Raw genomic sequence first — 17,922 nt, forward strand, 5'->3', positions numbered from 1 at the left:
TTTTTTTTTTTTTTTTTTTTTTTTTTTGAGATTTTTGTCATTTAATTAGATTTGCCATAAAAATGGCCTTGGCTAACCACTCTGCCCTCCTCCTCCACCTAACCATCTGACTTCATGTGCACACAGCGTAAGAACGCAAAGGCCGTCCTCCCCACAAGCCTGCCCACTCAAGTGAGGGCAAGAGATGTCACCAGTGGACTCGGCCTCCTCCGTACAGCACGAACAGGCAGAATGAGAATAAAAACATCTCTATGATGAATTTGTTGTGCTGTTACATTGCGGCAGAGGCAGGGTGAGGCCTAGGCATCTCTTAGAGGTCAGAATTTGCCTGGGGAGCGGAGCCCGTTTCACCTGAGAGGGGGCTATGCTTAAGGACCAGGTTAGGACCCGCTAGGCTGAAAGTTCTCAAATACGAATGTGAAGATAGGGCAGCTAAAATTATTTCTCCTTCTTTTCCTCGTGTCTCGCCTTCCTGAGGGACAGTGGGGGATCCTGCACAGGGAAAGTGTCAACCCAATTTTCCTGAGGTTCCTTCTGCTTCCCAGAGCTTTCATGAGGTAGTGAGTGAAGCGTATTCTTTTTTTTTTTCTGGTACCAGGGATCAAACTCAGGACATTGTGCTTGTGAGGCAGGCACGGTGCCACTGAGCTACATCCCAGGCCCTGAGTGGGGCATAATGTTTGTAATTGTGAATTCTGGAAGAAAGTTACTCTAAGTAGCATGAATCAATAATATATTAATATCTGATACTCAGAAATACTAATTACTGGGCTAGTTTAGTACATTTAAATTCTGTAGGTCCTACTCTCGGGTCCATTTTATATCTCCAGTTACTGAAAGTGTTTAAACATATGGCAAAAGGTATATAAGTAAGTATTTTTCACATTTTTAAGATAAACATATAATAGGAATGAAATTTACCAAATACAGTTTAGATATGTCAAAATTACTTTTGTTTTTCTATAACTGAATTGTATCTTACTTTACTTTCATTTCATCTGATGGCAGAGGGAAGCTTTTATTTGTTAATTTAAAATAATTAAGTTTTTTTAATTGAGTCTTTTGTAAATAAAGACTCGGTCAAAATTAAGTTCAAATTTTTTTGTAATCATTTCTGTTACTTTAGGGAGTCTCTGTCTTCCTTTTCTTTCCCTAATGGCATTTGGAAGTACATGGAAAACTCTAAGAGACTCATATTTTGGGAAGAGAAATTAACTCAGATGTCTGTTCTACTTTTCTGAGAGCATTGGTTTTTTGTCTTTTTGCCTGTGTTCATGAAGTGACCATAGCTGGTGTGACATGTGGCCTGTTCTGCTGGCGCAGGCAGGATATAATGATGTTTCCACCACTGACCGAGGCTCCAGTTTTGTGTTGATATTGCTCATGCTCTCCTGAGAGTCGACTCTCACTCAGTGTCTGATTAAGCCCTTCACTCACAGGATTGATTGCAGACTCATTTTTGCAGTTAATCTTCATTAACCCCATATCAAGCTCTCCCACATCCTTGGTGACTATGGTGATGTCATAAATTGAGCACATAAAATCTTCTCGGTCTTTTCTGTGACATGAGGGTATCAAAGAAGACCAAGGATGTTGCCTTACACACTGTTACCAAATCCCTAGTGTTGCTGTCTGTTTTCTTGCTGCTTGTTCCATGTTGGTTAGGAGTGATACCCTGCTTGTTCTTCTCGTCCCAGAATTGCAAACAAAAGGAGGATGCAAAGACATTGTATTTTGGCCTATTCCTAGGTTATCTCTCCAATGGTAATCTCCTTCAGGACTTTTAGTCTTGCTAAGCCAGTTTTTGATAATAAAATGTTTGGGTTTTTTCTCTCTTGTCACTGAGTCTGGCATCCATTTCAACATGTTTCACATTGATTTTAGAAATAAACTAGACCTTTACTCTTTTCTACTAGAATACTTGGTGGGGTTTTTTTTTGTTTTTGTTTTTTTTCTCATTGTGTTAACTGCTTCTGGCTGAATAAGGCAGAGCTCATGTAGAGATACATAAGAGTCATGCATTAATTTTTTTTAAAGAATATTTCTACTCCATAGCATATAAGTTGCAGATGGTTGTAATATTATGTAAATATTAATTATTGATGGCGTCTGCTGTTCCTTTCTAGAGAGCTGCCTTTGCACATTTCCCTGAACTCTATGACTTTGCCCTCTCCAATGTGGCAGAAGTAGATACTCGAGAATCATTGGTCAAGTTTTTTGGACCTCTTAGGTAAGACAACATGAGAGAAAAACTGTACATTCTTCAGAATTATGTTCCTTGAGTTTTACTTTTCTTTGTAGCTTTTATTCATTTTTACATTACTGATTATGTAGTCTTGTTGCTTCACTGTGTTGGCTTCTGAAACTAGTGCTTCTCTCTAGCACTGTGGTATCTTTGAGTCACTTAAATATAATTATCCAGCTTTTTTTTTTCTCTTTTAAGGAGGTAAAATTTATATTTTGTATAACATATCATTTTCTTAGATCTTAAATTTTTCTTAGAGTACAAATTAAGCTGGTTAGTCCCATCAGTCATAAGCAGTATCAAACACAAACCAATAAAGGTTCATCATGTGTGATTTTAGGAGTATGCCTTAGGAAAATTTTTACACTAAAATTTGTACAATTAACTTATTCTCTGCCACTTAGTTGTCTGCTAATATACTTTTTTGAAAATAGTAATAGCATATGTTTATTTAAGAGGTACTCTGCTAAGTGTTTAATCCTCAAAACATTTGGAGCAGGTACTATTTTACAAGAAAGGTAACTAACTGGGGTATAGAATAGGTAAGTAATTTGCTTAGTTACATAGCAAGTGAGGGGCAGAGACAGGTTTTGAACCTAGGAGGTCTAACTTTTAAAAAACATTATTCTCCAGTATATCCCCGTTGTTTTTACTCTTAGGGGAAATTGTTTAGTTCATTTTCTACTTGAAGGGAAACAAAACTTCACTTCAAGATCTAAGACTTGTAGTTGCTCAGACCCTTGGCAAGTGTCAAAATTGCCCGTTGTTTTTTCTTCTTACAAACAGTGGCAGTAGGAATGCAGTAGTATAACATTATGCTTTAAATTTACATTTCCCTAATTGACAACTAAAGATTTACTGAAATCTTTTTTAGTAGAATAACTTCATATGTTTTGCCATTTCATGAAATTTTCTTGTTCTTATTGAGTTAAAACTTCTGGATACCCTCTTAAGTATTAATTGTTTTCCTTATTTCAATTATTAAGCAGATAAGTGTTAACAATATTTTAGCCTAGTTTGTGGTTTGACTTTTCTTTCTCCTAAAGATTTTGAAAGAACCTTTATAAATTTTGATAAAGGCTAATTTATCTTTTTTGGTGTTGTTATGCATTGGTGTCTGTAGAACTCTTGGTAGAAACCAGTTGCCAAGATTTCTTCTATAAATTTTAGTTTTGTTTTAAGTCTGTGATTCATTTGGAGTTAATTTGTATTTATGATGATTTACTAGAGGTAGCAGTTCATACTTTGCATATGTACATCCATTCCTTGCAACACTGCTATTGAAAAATGCAACACAAAACAATGAAGATTTTTTTCTGCCCTTGGATTGGCAAAATTTAAAGACTAGCTTTACTTAGTGGAGGGGAGAAAAATAAACCATCACATTTGTTATTATAGGTGTAAATTGTTGCAGTGTTTTTCCAAAGAAATTTGTAGGACCAGGAGTCAGCCTTTCTGGCTCTAGGAATAAGTGTGCAACGATTTTATATAAAGGTAAAAAAGGATGCTGCTGTAGTTTAGATCTTGATTGTCTTGTCAAAGGTTCGTGTATTGAAGGCTTGGTCCCCAGCCCTGTGCCTCCACGGCAAGGGGTGGGACCCAGTGGAAGACGTTACATCCCTGGGGGTGTGCCCTTGAAGGCAGTGTTAGGAAAATGGTCCCTCATTCCTTCCCCTCCTACTCCTCCTTTTCTCCTTCCCACCTTCTTCCTCTTCTCCCTCTCTGTGTCCCCTACTCCCACACCTTTCTTCTTCCTGACTTCCTCCACCATACATCTCTGCCATGATGTACTGTTGTGCTGTGAGCCTTAAAGCAACTGGGCTAAACAACCTTGGAGTGAAACCTCTCAAACTGTTAGTGAAAAGAAATCTTTCATCTTTTAAGTGGATTTATCTCAGGTTGTTACAGAAGTAGAAAGGTGATTAACACAGATGCTGTCTTCAGAGCTTTCTCTTTTTCTTTTCTTTCACCACCTCCTCCTCCTCCTCCCCCTTCCCTCTCCTTTTCCCTCCCTTCCCCTCTCCTCCCCGCTCCTCTGCTGTATTGCTGAGCTGCATCCCTGTCTAGAATTCTTGATAAGGGCCAAAATTAAAGATACATCAATAGGACAGGAATTCAAAAATAGTATGGAAGTCTATACAGTTCTTTAAAAGAGTGAAATATGTCTGTAGTTATTGTAAGAAATTGTAGTTATTGTAAGCCTTACCAGCTTTAATTTGCTTCACTTCAAGTAGAAAATGAACTGAACAATTCTCTTGGTGGTGGGAATTGAAAATGGAATTTTTCCACTTTGGAAAAATTTGTTATTTTCTTTTAATCATGCACTATGTGATATATGTATAGCTCCAAAGTATATTAAAGCTATGTTTATGATAAATGAAAGCTGCCAAATGGTAGGATCCATTTATACTACACTTGATCTTATCCCAAAGGCTGAGAAGCCTTTTGTGTGATCCATTTATTTACCTTCTGGAAAAGGCAAAATTATAGAGATTGAAAATAGATAAGCAGTTGCCTGGGGCTGGAATGGAGAGGGCGCTTTAAAGTGACTAGAATTTTTTGAGTCAAGTAGTGGAAAGCTGTCACATTCATAATAGCAAATGCAGGCTTTTTAAAATTCTAAGTTTTCACTTGAAAGTTCAGATTTTATCATTGGCAGTAAATACTGATGGTTGTTTTTCATGTACACAGGATTATTTCATTCAAATTCGAAAAAAATATAGCTGTTTACCCAAGACCAAATGCTCACAGTTTGTCCTCAGGTGAAAATTATGCATAAAGTACGTATTTTCCATTTTGTCACAGAATATTCAAAAATGAATATTCAGAATTACAAGTTTAATAAGTTTTTAAGGCTTTGTCAAGGACATACTTAAATAAAACTGATTGTTTTAAAATAATACATGGAAGTGAGGAATTCTCTGATTACTGTTAGTGCAGGCTGGTGCCACCACTGTTTTCATATCATCACAGTGTAAATATAAAGGCAGTGAATAAACATATTCTTGCAGATTCCTTGCAGAGATTTCAGGTAGCACCAAAGGTTTATAGAAAGTACTTTGAAAACTATGCACTAAAAGCTTTTCATTGCTGGTTTTGATGTATGCTGCCTATATCATAGGGAGTATATTTAGTTTTTAAGCTACTGGTAAAAATACATGTTTCAAAAGTGCCGTTATGAAACCAAGTTGTGGTCTACTCTTCATTCTGCAGTTCAAACACACTCCACCAGGTGGCATCATACCTCTGCTTGTTACCAACCCTTCCTAAAAATGAAGACACATCTTTTGATAAAGAATTTCTTCTAGAATTGCTGGTAAATATTAATTTTCACTGAATTTCTTATGTGGTTTTCTTTACCTTTTTGAATCATTCATAACAATCTGGTTGTTACAGATTTCTTCTAGACAAAAGTTTGGGTAGTTAATTATAACCTACTTACAGAATTTTATTTGATTTTTGTCTGGTTTGTTTTTTCAACTCTTGAATTTCTTCTACATTTTTCATCTCTTAAAACAGCTTTATGGAAAGAATTCTCCCTTTTTTTTTAAAGAATTCTCTATATGAACAAGCATTTATGAGCAACTTCTATGTCAAACGCTCGATTCATGCATCAGGGAAACAGGTAGTTGACAGTACTCCTTTCTTTTGAAAGGTCATAATTAAACATACATAGTACATACATGTGAATATGCATTCGTATAATTTGTTTTTATCATGGTTTGAATATTAGGTTATGCCTTCATCAGTAGAAAATGTCAGAGATGTTAAAAGTATGCACTGACTGGTTGGAGAATCAACATCTACCAAGAGATATGGAGATTCCCACTGACAGCGCAGTAAAGCATGTTTCCCCAAGCTAAAAGCATTGAATATGATGACTCTTCCCATTTTTGCCAGTTTAATGGGTTAAAAAACAAAGTAGCCTCCTTTAATCTTTGTCTCCTGACTGTTATAAGATTGAGTAGCTTTTCATGTATTTAGGCATTTCTGTGTGTACACAAACATGTACCAGATTAATAAATATATATATTTTTTTTCTTACCCATACAGAATCATATTATGTACACTGTTTCGTGGTTTATTTTCTAAGCTAATAATTTTCATATAAGATATAAAGACATAACCCCCCACTGTAAGAAAGATGATATGCTACTTTTAGAGACAGAGAGAAACTATAGCAGATGTTTAAAAGCTTAGTGACAGGTGTTTAAGAGTCATTTGGAGAGAAATCCTTGGGCAACATTTTAAACTAATTCGAATATGGAAAACTGTATGAAGAATATGTCTTAGGCCACTATCTTTGCCTTTCATAATACAAATTAATTTTTATTGTCTTTGACTCCATGTGCTTCCTAAAAGTTTCTTTTGCTATTTTCTGACAAAATAAAAGTTTTCATAAGTTAGGTTTTGGGGATTAATAATAAATCTTCTCTTAAGAATAGAAATAGGAGTCTTTTTAATAGAAAATAAGTTTGAGTATAAAGTTGATCCTTTGCTTTTTAGGCTTTTACTGTAACTAAAATTTTATCCTTAAAATTTAGTTATGCCAAAAGAAAATAATTTAAAAATTTTACATTGATGCAATGTTATATTTTCTTTTCTGCCTTCCCTAAAGTCGTCTCTCAGCTTTGGCTTCTTGTGATTAAAGAGTTGAAGGACATATATTGCTTAGGTACCATGTTACCTTTCTTTCTAAAATGCTACCTGTAAATGAACTTTTCAAATTTGTTATTATTTTAGCATTCTTAATTAAGCAACAAAGTATGTTTACATGTGATATAACTATGATAAGAGTACATAGAGCTTGTCAGGGAAGGAGAAGTGGAAATCACCCCAGCTCCCTCTTCCTCTTATTTCACAAAGGAGAAGAAAGACTGAGGTTGGAGGATCGATAAATTTTCCCGGGTGGTGTAGCTACTTAGTATAAGAATGAAAACTGATAAGGGATTGAAGGCCTTAATTTTTTTTTCCCACATTGATTAATACAAAGTGCTAAGTTTTTAAACTCAGAATGTGCCAGAACTTTGGCACTATTTTACAGTATTCTACTTTATTCTTATGCGAACCCTGAAAGATGAGTCATACTTCATCTATTTCACTAAAACAAACTGAGGTTAGGATGGGCAGCTTTTACGTCACTCACAGAGAGGAGTGGAGATAACAACTCAGTTCTGTTTGATTATGAGCCACATCACTACTAAGACCTCTTTTCATCTTTGATTAAATGGAGAAAGGAAAAAAAGTCTTGTTAAAGTACTGCGATAACTGAAGGTCATGAAACTTCTCGTTCCATACTTTGTGGTGAATTTCTCTATATATTATTTTTGACTGAATAAGCATGCCTCTTCCTTTCTTCATGAACCTGTTTTTCTTTTAGGTATCTCGTCATGAACGTCGAATTTCTCAGATTCAGCAGTTGAATCAGATGCCTTTGTATCCAACTGAGAAAATCATTTGGGATGAAAATATTGTCCCAACTGAGTACTATTCTGGTGAAGGTAAGGTAAAGAAATACAGGATTCAGATGTAATGAATTCAGATGAAACCTAATGTAGACTTCATCAGATGTAACTGGAAATGTACTGACATCAATTCTATACATTAGGATAGTTTTCTGGTACCCTGTAATTCAACTTTAGAAGCTAGAAGAGAGTATTTTGTAATAATAGTTAGCATTAGGCATTTTATGAAATTTAAATTCTACCCTGATAGGTATATCACCCCGCATAAAATATGACTATATAACAGAGAGTTTAAGGAGACTTAATAGTGCAGGAAGTGTAGCTTTCACTGTTTCACTGTGGGGAGCTGCATTTCACAGAGTTTTATTTTTCAAAGCCCTTTTAGAGGTTCTCTTGAGTTCTTTGTTGAGCCATGTAGTACCCACCAAAAGACATCATAGTTGATAATGAACTTTTAATTTTGACCCAAAGTGATAAAGCCTTTTTGCTCACCTACCTGTTTCACGAGAGTTAATTCGAAGTCTTGTTTGCTCATCTTATGAGGATGAGTATTTGCCATAACTGCACGCATGCGCTAGTGCGTTCCGCCATAGTTTGCAGGCACATTTCAAAAGGCAGTCCAGAAGATCTTTTAAACAGTGGTGAGTCATTATTAGAAGAAATGTGCCTGTTTTAAAATCACCACAACCTCAAGGTAGTGGTGCTTTTATTTAAAGGAAAAATTACTTTGGAGTCAGATCCTTGAAACCCAATTCCAGTAAAAACCAGTGTACTAATTCTGCTAGATTTGGAATAGGCAGTCTCCATATCTGTTTGTATTCTTTTTTTTTTTTTTTTTTTTTTTTTTTTTTTTTTTTTTAGCTCTTCTCCCGTTCTTTATTTTTAAAAATAGGAAATTTCCCCATTTATCAACCCTCATCTTTTCATAATGTACCAATGAAATCGCTCACGGTCACTTAATGGCCTTATGAATTTGTAAGTGTGAAGACACAGGCTCTGTTATAAAAAAATTGACTAGGAGAAAGACATAGAACTAGAGAATGTACAATCCATGAAAATGCAGACTTTGTTGGACAGTAAGTATTACCATATGTTACACAATAACCTGAGACATAAGTGCTAATTTTTTGAAGTCCTTCACACATAAACAGTCCTTCAAAATTGAGTATAACAGGCGTGGTGGTGCAATGCCTGTAATCCCAGCACTCTGGAGGCTGAGGCAGGAGGATCACTGGGAGTTCCAGGTCAGTCTCACTACAGAGTGAGACCCTGTCTCAAAAAGCAAAAAAAAAAACTGATAAGGGAGGAGCCACAAATGTCCAAATAAAGCTATTTCTTGGACAAAACTCTATTGATGGGTAGCTTTGGTTCTCCAACAATAAAACATGAGAACAAGATAAATCTAGAAAATCACACTTTTAAAGGAAAAACGAAAACCCATGCTAAATGAATTTTAGCCATTCATTATGTATGTGGTTTATAGGCTTGAAAAGAAAATCCAGACCAATTCACAATTCTGGAAAATGCTTTCACATGCAGTGTACTTAATAATACTAAATATATATGATACTATCATGAAATCTGTCAGTTTCTCAAAGTAGAAGAGCCCTTACTTACAGACCAGATATTCTCTTAGATAGTCTATGCTACCACCTGCCTCAGATGTGTGATAAACTACTCAAACCCTGTCTGGAAACTGCATAATGAGTGGCCTAAAATTATTTGTGATTTTAAAAGTACCTACAGTTCGCTAATGATATAAACATTTACATATGTAACCAATATTTAAATGAGATAATCCTCTAAACCAAGATAATATCAGAAAATAACATACTACAACAATAAAATTTCATTGATACATTCTCCTGTTTGCAGGTGAATTAATTGTAAAACTGTAACAGCCCATAAAAGGAATCAGCTTGTTTCCAAACTAATGTTAACTTCACCTTAATGTCCAGTGTATCAGTATAGTAAGAGAAAGCACTGCTACCTTGAAACGGTCTGTACAACAAAAGGGTTGTGAGAAAGCCTTTTGGCAAAATTGATGGCAGCTATTCAAAAGGTCCATTAAAATTTATCATTAGTGACTTTAAATCACTGCTTATTAAGAATTCATTTAAATGTTTACCCCTGTTAGCACTTTAGAATGGTAACTGAATTCCAGTGTAAATGCAGCGTCTTCTGAAAGCAGTTGACAAGTGACAGAGTCAGAGTCACAGTTAGAGGTTTAGCAAACCTGGCAGAAGGGATCTCCTGTACTCTGTGGATCTCTGTCCATGATCAAAATATCCAATTTTTTCATCTCTACTGGATGTCTTTGAAGAGTACTGTGTTGCTTCACATCCTCCTTTTATTGTAACAAAATGTATTAAACACAAACCTTTCTGTTAGATTTAAAAGCAGCTAAGAAAATTCTGGCTGTTCTAGGCTTCTATCAGAAGACTTGTTTGGGAGCTTTACACTCTTATTTATCAGAAACCCCAATAACTTAATCATAAAAATACAAGCTCTTAACTTTGAAAAAATATACAAAATGCATTGCATAGGTAAATATTTTGATTGTCAAGGAAGACAAGGTGGCAGTCTCAATCACAGATTCATGTGTATTATTTTAGTACTGCTTGTTTTCGTAGTTTCCATTTGTCATTGTTTCTAGTGGCCTCTGACCCTTGGTGTAAGCATAGTGACAAAAATGAAGAAAAAGCATATAAATGCACCCATATGCCATAATAATGTACATAAAGACTGGATACTGGTCCGTGCAATCCTCCATGAGAAAGATATGACCCACGTGGATGGTGACAATAACAGACTGGATAAGCTGTGATAATGTTAAATGTTTTTTCCACCACAGTACTTCTGGTCGGCTGGTCCCATTGCACATAGTCCATAGTACGTATGCATCACTACATGCACAGCTGTATTCACAAAGGCATGGAATGTTCCCAAACCACCAGGTCCATGGCATGATGTTATGCTGGAAGACAGGAAGGAAAGTCACTTGGCTATTCTTACGCAGAACAAAAAAGATAGTGTCTAACAGCTCGATGAATCGGAGAAATAAAGCCAGCAGGTGTGTACTGTCCTCAGAGCTTTGGGTGACTGTTAATCGTCAGCAGTATCACATCCAAATGAATAACCTGTCCCCCAGCCAGGCATCACAAACTCATCGCACATATACACAGAGAAGAGTACTATGAAAAATTTGTACGTTAACATCACTTTCTTGAGTTCAAAGGGCTTTTAATTCTCCTTGAGCTTTGGTCCCAGAGCCATGACAAAATAAACAGAGTCGCAAGGTGATAGATTGTGGCAGAGGTGAGGACGTGAGGAACAAATCTTCAACTCTCAGATCAGCATCTTTGATCCAGTTATCATAAAAACACAGTCCTCGATGTAAGAGCACTGAAAGCCATTTTCCGCATGATTTATAGGCTCTTCTAATGGATTCTTCAGTAAAACAAACCAGGAAGGAGTTTGTAATCCAGCCTGGAGCAGACCTCTCACACAGATGCCTGCTGCCTGCACTGCCGACCAGGCTCTTTTTATATTATTATAGTGGTTAATGTAACTTTTCTCTTCTAGGGATACACACTTAGGTGATAAAACTGTAGAAATTGGAGCTAGTGATTGCTATAAAAGTCAAGAAATAGTTACTTTCAGGTGGAAGAAGGAGCTATAACTAGGAAAGGGCACAAGGGAGAGTCTTAGGTAGCTGCCAAGTGGTTGCAGGGTTTCACTTTAAGAGTATCTTCTCCTGGTGTATGTCCCCCTACATCCTTGCCTTTTCCTTCTGTTGGAGAATATAGGTTGTTCAAGCTGCAGTTTCCCACAGAAAGCTCTCAGATTGACTGCTCTTGTTGCAGTGAAGCACACCCTTCTGCTCATCATTTTTCTTAGAAATTGGCCCCTGGGTCTGGACACTTCAGCAACCAAGGTCCCTTCCTTGGGCAAGACTCTTGGTGATGGTGTATTTCGTCAGGAATGCACACTCTCTGCTGCTCTCTTTTGTGATGTTTATTAGTCTCTGATATGTTGGTGCAACTACATTTTATTAATTTAATGAAGGTTGCATAATAGTAACTCTGATTCAGCCTTTATTTTTAATAAAAATATAATTATCAGAAGAGATACTTTTTCTCAGCCTCTGGTCTTAAAGAAATTGCATAAAATTATAAGTCAGAGTCATAATGTGAATGATGTAAAAATTTTTGTTCAGTATTTTTTTACCTTTAACTTTTTGCATTATTGCTTTGATAGTGTGGAGAAGAATCATGAAAATATAATTTGCCAGTAAAATTACATGGGGCTTCTTTTTTTTTGTTTTTCTCCCTGATTGCTAGTGCTGTGGGGTACTCAATTGCTTAATTATCCAAGAAAAATTGTGTTCAGGGGGGAAAATGGGAAGAATATTGTTCATTAATATAGTGAGAAAAAGGGAAGTTTCAGTAACATGTAAGCAGTGCTTGGTCCTTAGAGTCTAGCCAGAAGACAAATTCAGCACAACCATGGTCACTGGAAATCTGTTTCTACAATATAATGTACTACTTCAGTTTTCATGGTAAATTTTGTGGTGAGAGAACTTTATGGTATTATTACTTTAAGACTTGGTAGGTATATATTAGGTTTAGATAAGACTTGTTTTGTTTTGTTCTTTTGTTTTTGAGACAGGGTTTTTGCTGTGTCGTTCAGGCTGGCTTTGAACTCACTTGTGAAGCTCAGGCTGGCCTCGAACTCGCAGCGATCCTCTAGCCTCAGCCTCCCAAGTGCAGGGGTTGTAGGCGTGCACCACAAGTCCTACTTGATACCATGCTAGTGTTAAGTATCTTTGCATACTTTTTAAGAAGCAGTGTTTGTATACGAAGTATGATGTGCTGATTATACATGATAGTAAATTCCCCCTTCACCCACAGTTCTTAGTAGGTACCATTTGTTAACCTGGTTTGAAGTTCTGTGTGAAAATAAAAAATAACACTTTACCAAATATATTGCATTTTGGACATCATTAGATTCTGGCCACATTTGTGGTACTGTTTCATTTTTAGTATGTCAATCAGATGATAGATTAAAAGAATAATTCACGTGTGGACATTCGTTTTCCTTTTCAGGTTGCCTTGCTCTTCCCAAGTTAAATTTGCAGTTTTTGACTCTTCATGACTACCTCCTAAGGAATTTTAACCTCTTCCGCTTAGAATCAACGTATGAAATTAGGCAGGACATTGAGGACAGCGTCAGCAGAATGAAGCCATGGTTAGTAAACTTTAATGAAGATGTGTACAGTGACTGATATTCTTCTATTTGAAAATTCATAGTCTATTTAAAAATGACGCATTTGACATGAAAATGCCTTATAGGAGATATTTCCTCTTTTGAGAATTTCTGTAATATGAATTAAAATATATCAGTGTGCCAAAATATGGAGTTTGTTTCTGAGTACTCGTTGGCAGCGCTGGTACCTGGGGATGGGGGAGGAGAGGAGAGGAAGATGTGTAGAGGAGTCTAGGCTGGACTTTAGAGGGGAGGTAAAGTGGGAGAGGTACACGGTTCTCCACAGGGGCGAGATAGTGTGAAGTCCTGGATGAAACCTCCATTAGAAGGGTCTTCCTGTACAAGGCTGCGCTTAGGACCGTTGCCAGTAGTTTCGGTCAGCATCTTTGCGGAAACTGGCAGGTGAGGACTGCTGCTGAACAGCACAGGGATGGGAACAACCGGAAAGTCTCTGGCCCACCAAGCATGGCATACCTTGAAGAGACCAGGTCAATGTGTCTAGTTATTTGAGGAAGACTGTTTAAACTTGCCTCTATTCACCACCTGTTAGTGCTCATCTGGAATTTGTTTAGCTAGGAAAATTCTTACTGTGGTTTTGGTAGACAGCTCTGGATTATGAATTTTTTTGAGACAGGGTCTTGCTCTGTACCCAGGCTGGCCTCCCAACTCCTGGCAATCCTCCTCTTCCTGCCTCAGCACCCCAAGTGTTGAGATTACAGGGCTGCGCCACCGCATCCGGCTGCATTATGAATTTATGAAGATTAACTTTTGTTTTTTAGACATGAATGACTTTGATAAATGCTCTTTATTCACTATCTCATTGAAATAGATGGACATAGGGCACAAGTATGAATGAATAGAACTTTGTGAAAAGAATATTTTTACCATGTACTCATATCATGTACATATATATAGTTCTACTACATTTTATATGAAACATCGTTTTGAGTGTGAACGGCTTCAGGTATCTTCCGGACTTCTCTCTTTACTAATTACAGAGAGCAACCATGGACACTGTGATTATGATCTCTTTTTTTCACTTCCATGTTTTATTTTATACACAGTTCTATTTTTTAATTAGTTATTATGTGAAAAGTTATTCTGGGCAGACTATAAAACACAGCACAGAGTATTTTTGACTTAATAATCAGTTGAGTCAGTAAGCGGGCTAGAACTGTGAAATTTGTATACCCACTGGCTGATTGTCCCTGCCCACAGCTCTGCTGAAATCATTGCCCATTGTTCAGACCCTGTGGGAGTGCTTGCTCAGAAAACTTCCTTGAAGTTTATGATTACCTTAAGTTTGTATGTTTAGATTTAGTGCCTAATTTTGGCTATTTTGCAATATATGGATTTAGTAACTAGCAGTTGAACGAATAGATTTCACTTATATTTTATATAAATGCTAAATAGAACAAAAATTATAGAGTTCCTGTGGTCTCTTAATAGAGGAAAATTTTTTAATTCATTTTTTGGTAAGAGAGAGAGTATGTCACTTTTTGGAGTTAATTCATTTACATTGGTAATAATATATCTTTTCTAAGTTTACCTTCTTAATGCCCATCCTTGAAAACTTAAAAAATGATGAGATTGAAAAAAAGGGGCCAGTCTTTTTTCTGTACCATGTATCCTAAAGGTGGAAAAGTAGCTGAGGCATTTTTGCTCATTTCACGATCATGTTTTCAGGATACTGAAGTTACGAGCAGCAGTAAACATGTTAAAATGCTTTGTGTTACAGGTAGTTTTTATAAGGAAAAGGGATAAGGGGAATAGATTTGTAGTTCCCTGTGCATGGGAGCAGGAATTGCCTACAGTTGAGCAAGAAAGACCTTTTAAAAAAAAAACAACAGAAATGTTCTACAAATTTGGATTATGTTGGTAGTTGTATATCTGTGAATTTATTGAAAAACTTTTGAGTTGAATCCTTGTACATTTACAGTGAATAAATTTTACTGCAGCAAAGCTATAAAAAAAAATGGACGAAATGCTAGAAAGTCATTTAATAATGGCTTACACAATCCATGCCTTTTAGAAGTTGTTCCAGGGTTAAGTCACTAGATTCAGAACTTTTTTCTCTCTTTCAAGTTTTTGGTTGAGACACAAAGCCTTTAAATTGAATGTTAGTATGTTACCTCTGGCAATCTTTGAAGGCCACCAGGTTTTTATATTACAGATTTCCCAAATATGCTATTTACTATAAACTAAAGCAAGAGTGCTGGGGATTTAGCTCAGTGGTTCCGTTGCCTGCCTTGCAAGTGTAAGGTCCAGAGCTCGATCCCCAGTACCAAAACAAAACAAAACAGAAAAAACCTAAAGCAGGAACCAGACTAACATAAGAAAGAATGGATATTAGTGGATGATAGACTGGATAGAATGGATGTTAGTGGTTCTAGTTTTTACAATTAGCTTGGTTTTTTTCCCTCCATTCCATGACTACAGTTTGTTAAAAAAATGTATTTAAAGTAGCTTATAGAAATACAGTACAGAAGATAACAGTAGTAACATTTGAGAGTATTTGATAAAAAGGGGAAGGATAAGAAAATAAAGTAAAACTAAATAAAGCTGTCCATCCGAAAGGAAGGAGAGATAAATAAAAGCTGAAAGTGTTCAATACCAAATAGATTTGCCTTCCAAGAAATACTAAGGAGAATTCTCCAAGATGAAATGATAGGATCCTAAATAGTAACATGGAGAAACTCTGACTGCCTAAACTAGTCTTGATCAAGTAGAACAAAGCTAGAGGCATCACACTTCCTGATTTTAAATTATATTACAAAGCTTCTATAATCAAAGCAGCAAGCTACAAGCATAAAAACAGACAGGAAAAACAATTGTAAAAAAAGAAAATAAAACCTAGAAATAAACCTAGACATATACAATCTACTAATCCTTGACACATGCTAAGAATACACAGGATTTTTTTTTTCCAATAAATGATATTGGGAAAAAAGGATATCTGTATGCAAAAAAGTGAAATTGGATCTCTGACTTATGTCACACTCAAAAGTGAACTCAACAAACATAGACTAAAAATTTAAATATAAGATCTGAAACTGTAAAACGCCTAGAAGGAAACAGGAAAAAAGTTCAAGGACTGATCTTAGCAGTGACTTTTGGATTTTTGGATAAAACATGAAAAGCACAGGGAACAAAAGCAAAAGTTAAACACATTGGGACTACATCCATCTATAAAGTTTCTGCACAGCAGAGGAAACAAAAACGCAGCTGTATGGAATGGGAGAAAATATTTGCAAGCCCTTTAGACAATAATGAGTCAGTACTCAAAATATATAAGGAACTCATAGATAACTTAGTAGAAAAAAAAACCCCAAAATTATTAAAAAATGACAGAGTATCTAAGACATTTTTCCAAAGAAATTATACAAATGGCTAACAAATGTAAGAAAATAAGTTCAATATCAGAAATACTCAGGGCAGTGCAAATCATAGATGATCACCTCATACCTGTTAGGATGGCTATTAGCACAAAGTCAGAGTGTAAATATTGGCAGGAATTAGGAAAAAAGCACCTTTACACACTTGTTTGGAATGTAAATTAGTACAGTCATTGTTGAAACCCATACAGGTTCCTGAAAAATTAAAAATCGAAACATATGACCCAGCAGTCCAACTCTGGCCAGAGTATGGAAATAATCCGTTTCCATCAAAGGCTGAATAATAAAGACAGTGTGAAAATGTGATGTAAATGTATGCATACACTGTAGAACATGTTAAAAGCCTTAAAAAGGGGGGAAATCCTACCTTTTTTTGGTAACATGGGTGAACCTGGAATACATAGTGGTGAGTGAAGTAAGCAGATACCTAAAAGCAAATACTGCTGGTTTTACAAACTTATGAAATCTAAAAAGGTTGAACTTAGAAGCAAAGTAGAGGATGGCTATGAGGGATGAGGGTGCGAGACAGGAGATGGTGGTCAATGTGTACACTTGCAGTCACATGAGACTTGTGCCTGGAGACTAAACGTCCGGGGTGGGTACTATAGTTAACATACACTTAAAATGTACTGGAGGAGTAGACCTGTGAGAAGAGTGTTCTCATTGTACCAAAAAATAGTGGCTGTGTGGTGATGGATCTATGAATCACCTTGATTTTGGTAATGATTTTGCAGTGTGCATATATATCAACACATCACATATTCCTTAAATATTTATAGTTATTTTCTGTCATTTGTACCTTATAAAGTCGAAGTGAAATTGTGTTAGATTATTTTTTCTCTTTGATAAAACTGACTGGCCTCCAGAGTGCTTTTATATAAATAGTATTACATATTTATTCTCAGAGCTGAAGGGATGTATTTGGTTCCCTTTCATTTGTGAACCATGTTTATTTCATATTATCATATGTGTTCCTTGTATACTGACTTAAGTTTCTTGTTTTGTTTTCTTTTTTAGTTTAGAAAAAAGGGTTGCTAATGTTAGGACTTAAACTACTGGTAGACATGTACTCTTACCAGTTTTACCTGTATGAAAATTAACTTTATCTACTTGTTTGAGTAATCAATCATCTCATCTGCTTCTTCGGTCTCCAGGCAGTCCGAGTATGGCGGTGTAGTGTTTGGTGGCTGGGCCCGGATGGCTCAGCCCATTGTGGCTTTCACTGTAGTTGAGGTTGCCAAACCCAACATAGGAGAAAATTGGCCAACCCGAGTTCGTGCGGATGTCACCATCAATCTGAATGTCAGAGATCACATCAAAGATGAATGGGAAGGTAATTTTGTATTTCAAAAAGTGAGGTTACCATTGGCTTCTTTAGAGTGCATAGGTTTTTCACTCTGAGCATTAGCCAAGTACTTTACTAAATATTATTCTATTAAGCTTTTATTAAATTTGATTCTTAAAATTTGATTTAAAGGGCTGGGGATTTAGCTCAGTGGTGCTGCCGTCTGCCTCACAAGTGCAAGATCCTGAGTTTGATCCCTGGTAC

The 17,922-nt window shown here is 36.2% G+C and overlaps 1 protein-coding gene and 1 pseudogene across 1 annotated transcript in view; one reads left to right on the forward strand and one right to left on the reverse strand.

Moving 5' to 3' along the window:
* The window catches only part of Aqr (aquarius intron-binding spliceosomal factor), a 90,526-nt gene that overhangs the window by 33,211 nt on the left and 39,393 nt on the right, over positions 1-17,922 (forward strand). Inside the window, exons 13-17 of the mRNA XM_010624625.2 lie at positions 2,127-2,230; positions 5,459-5,561; positions 7,626-7,746; positions 12,819-12,960; positions 17,528-17,706. Coding sequence (XP_010622927.1) covers positions 2,127-2,230; positions 5,459-5,561; positions 7,626-7,746; positions 12,819-12,960; positions 17,528-17,706 — 649 coding nt within the window. The remainder of the gene's footprint in view (positions 1-2,126; positions 2,231-5,458; positions 5,562-7,625; positions 7,747-12,818; positions 12,961-17,527; positions 17,707-17,922) is intronic.
* LOC104862575 lies at positions 10,322-11,126 on the reverse strand (annotated as a pseudogene).

Source organism: Fukomys damarensis, unplaced genomic scaffold (genome assembly GCF_012274545.1).
Source record: "Fukomys damarensis isolate Sample0158 unplaced genomic scaffold, DMR_v1.0_HiC HiC_scaffold_17, whole genome shotgun sequence".
Taxonomy (NCBI): Eukaryota; Metazoa; Chordata; class Mammalia; order Rodentia; family Bathyergidae; genus Fukomys; species Fukomys damarensis.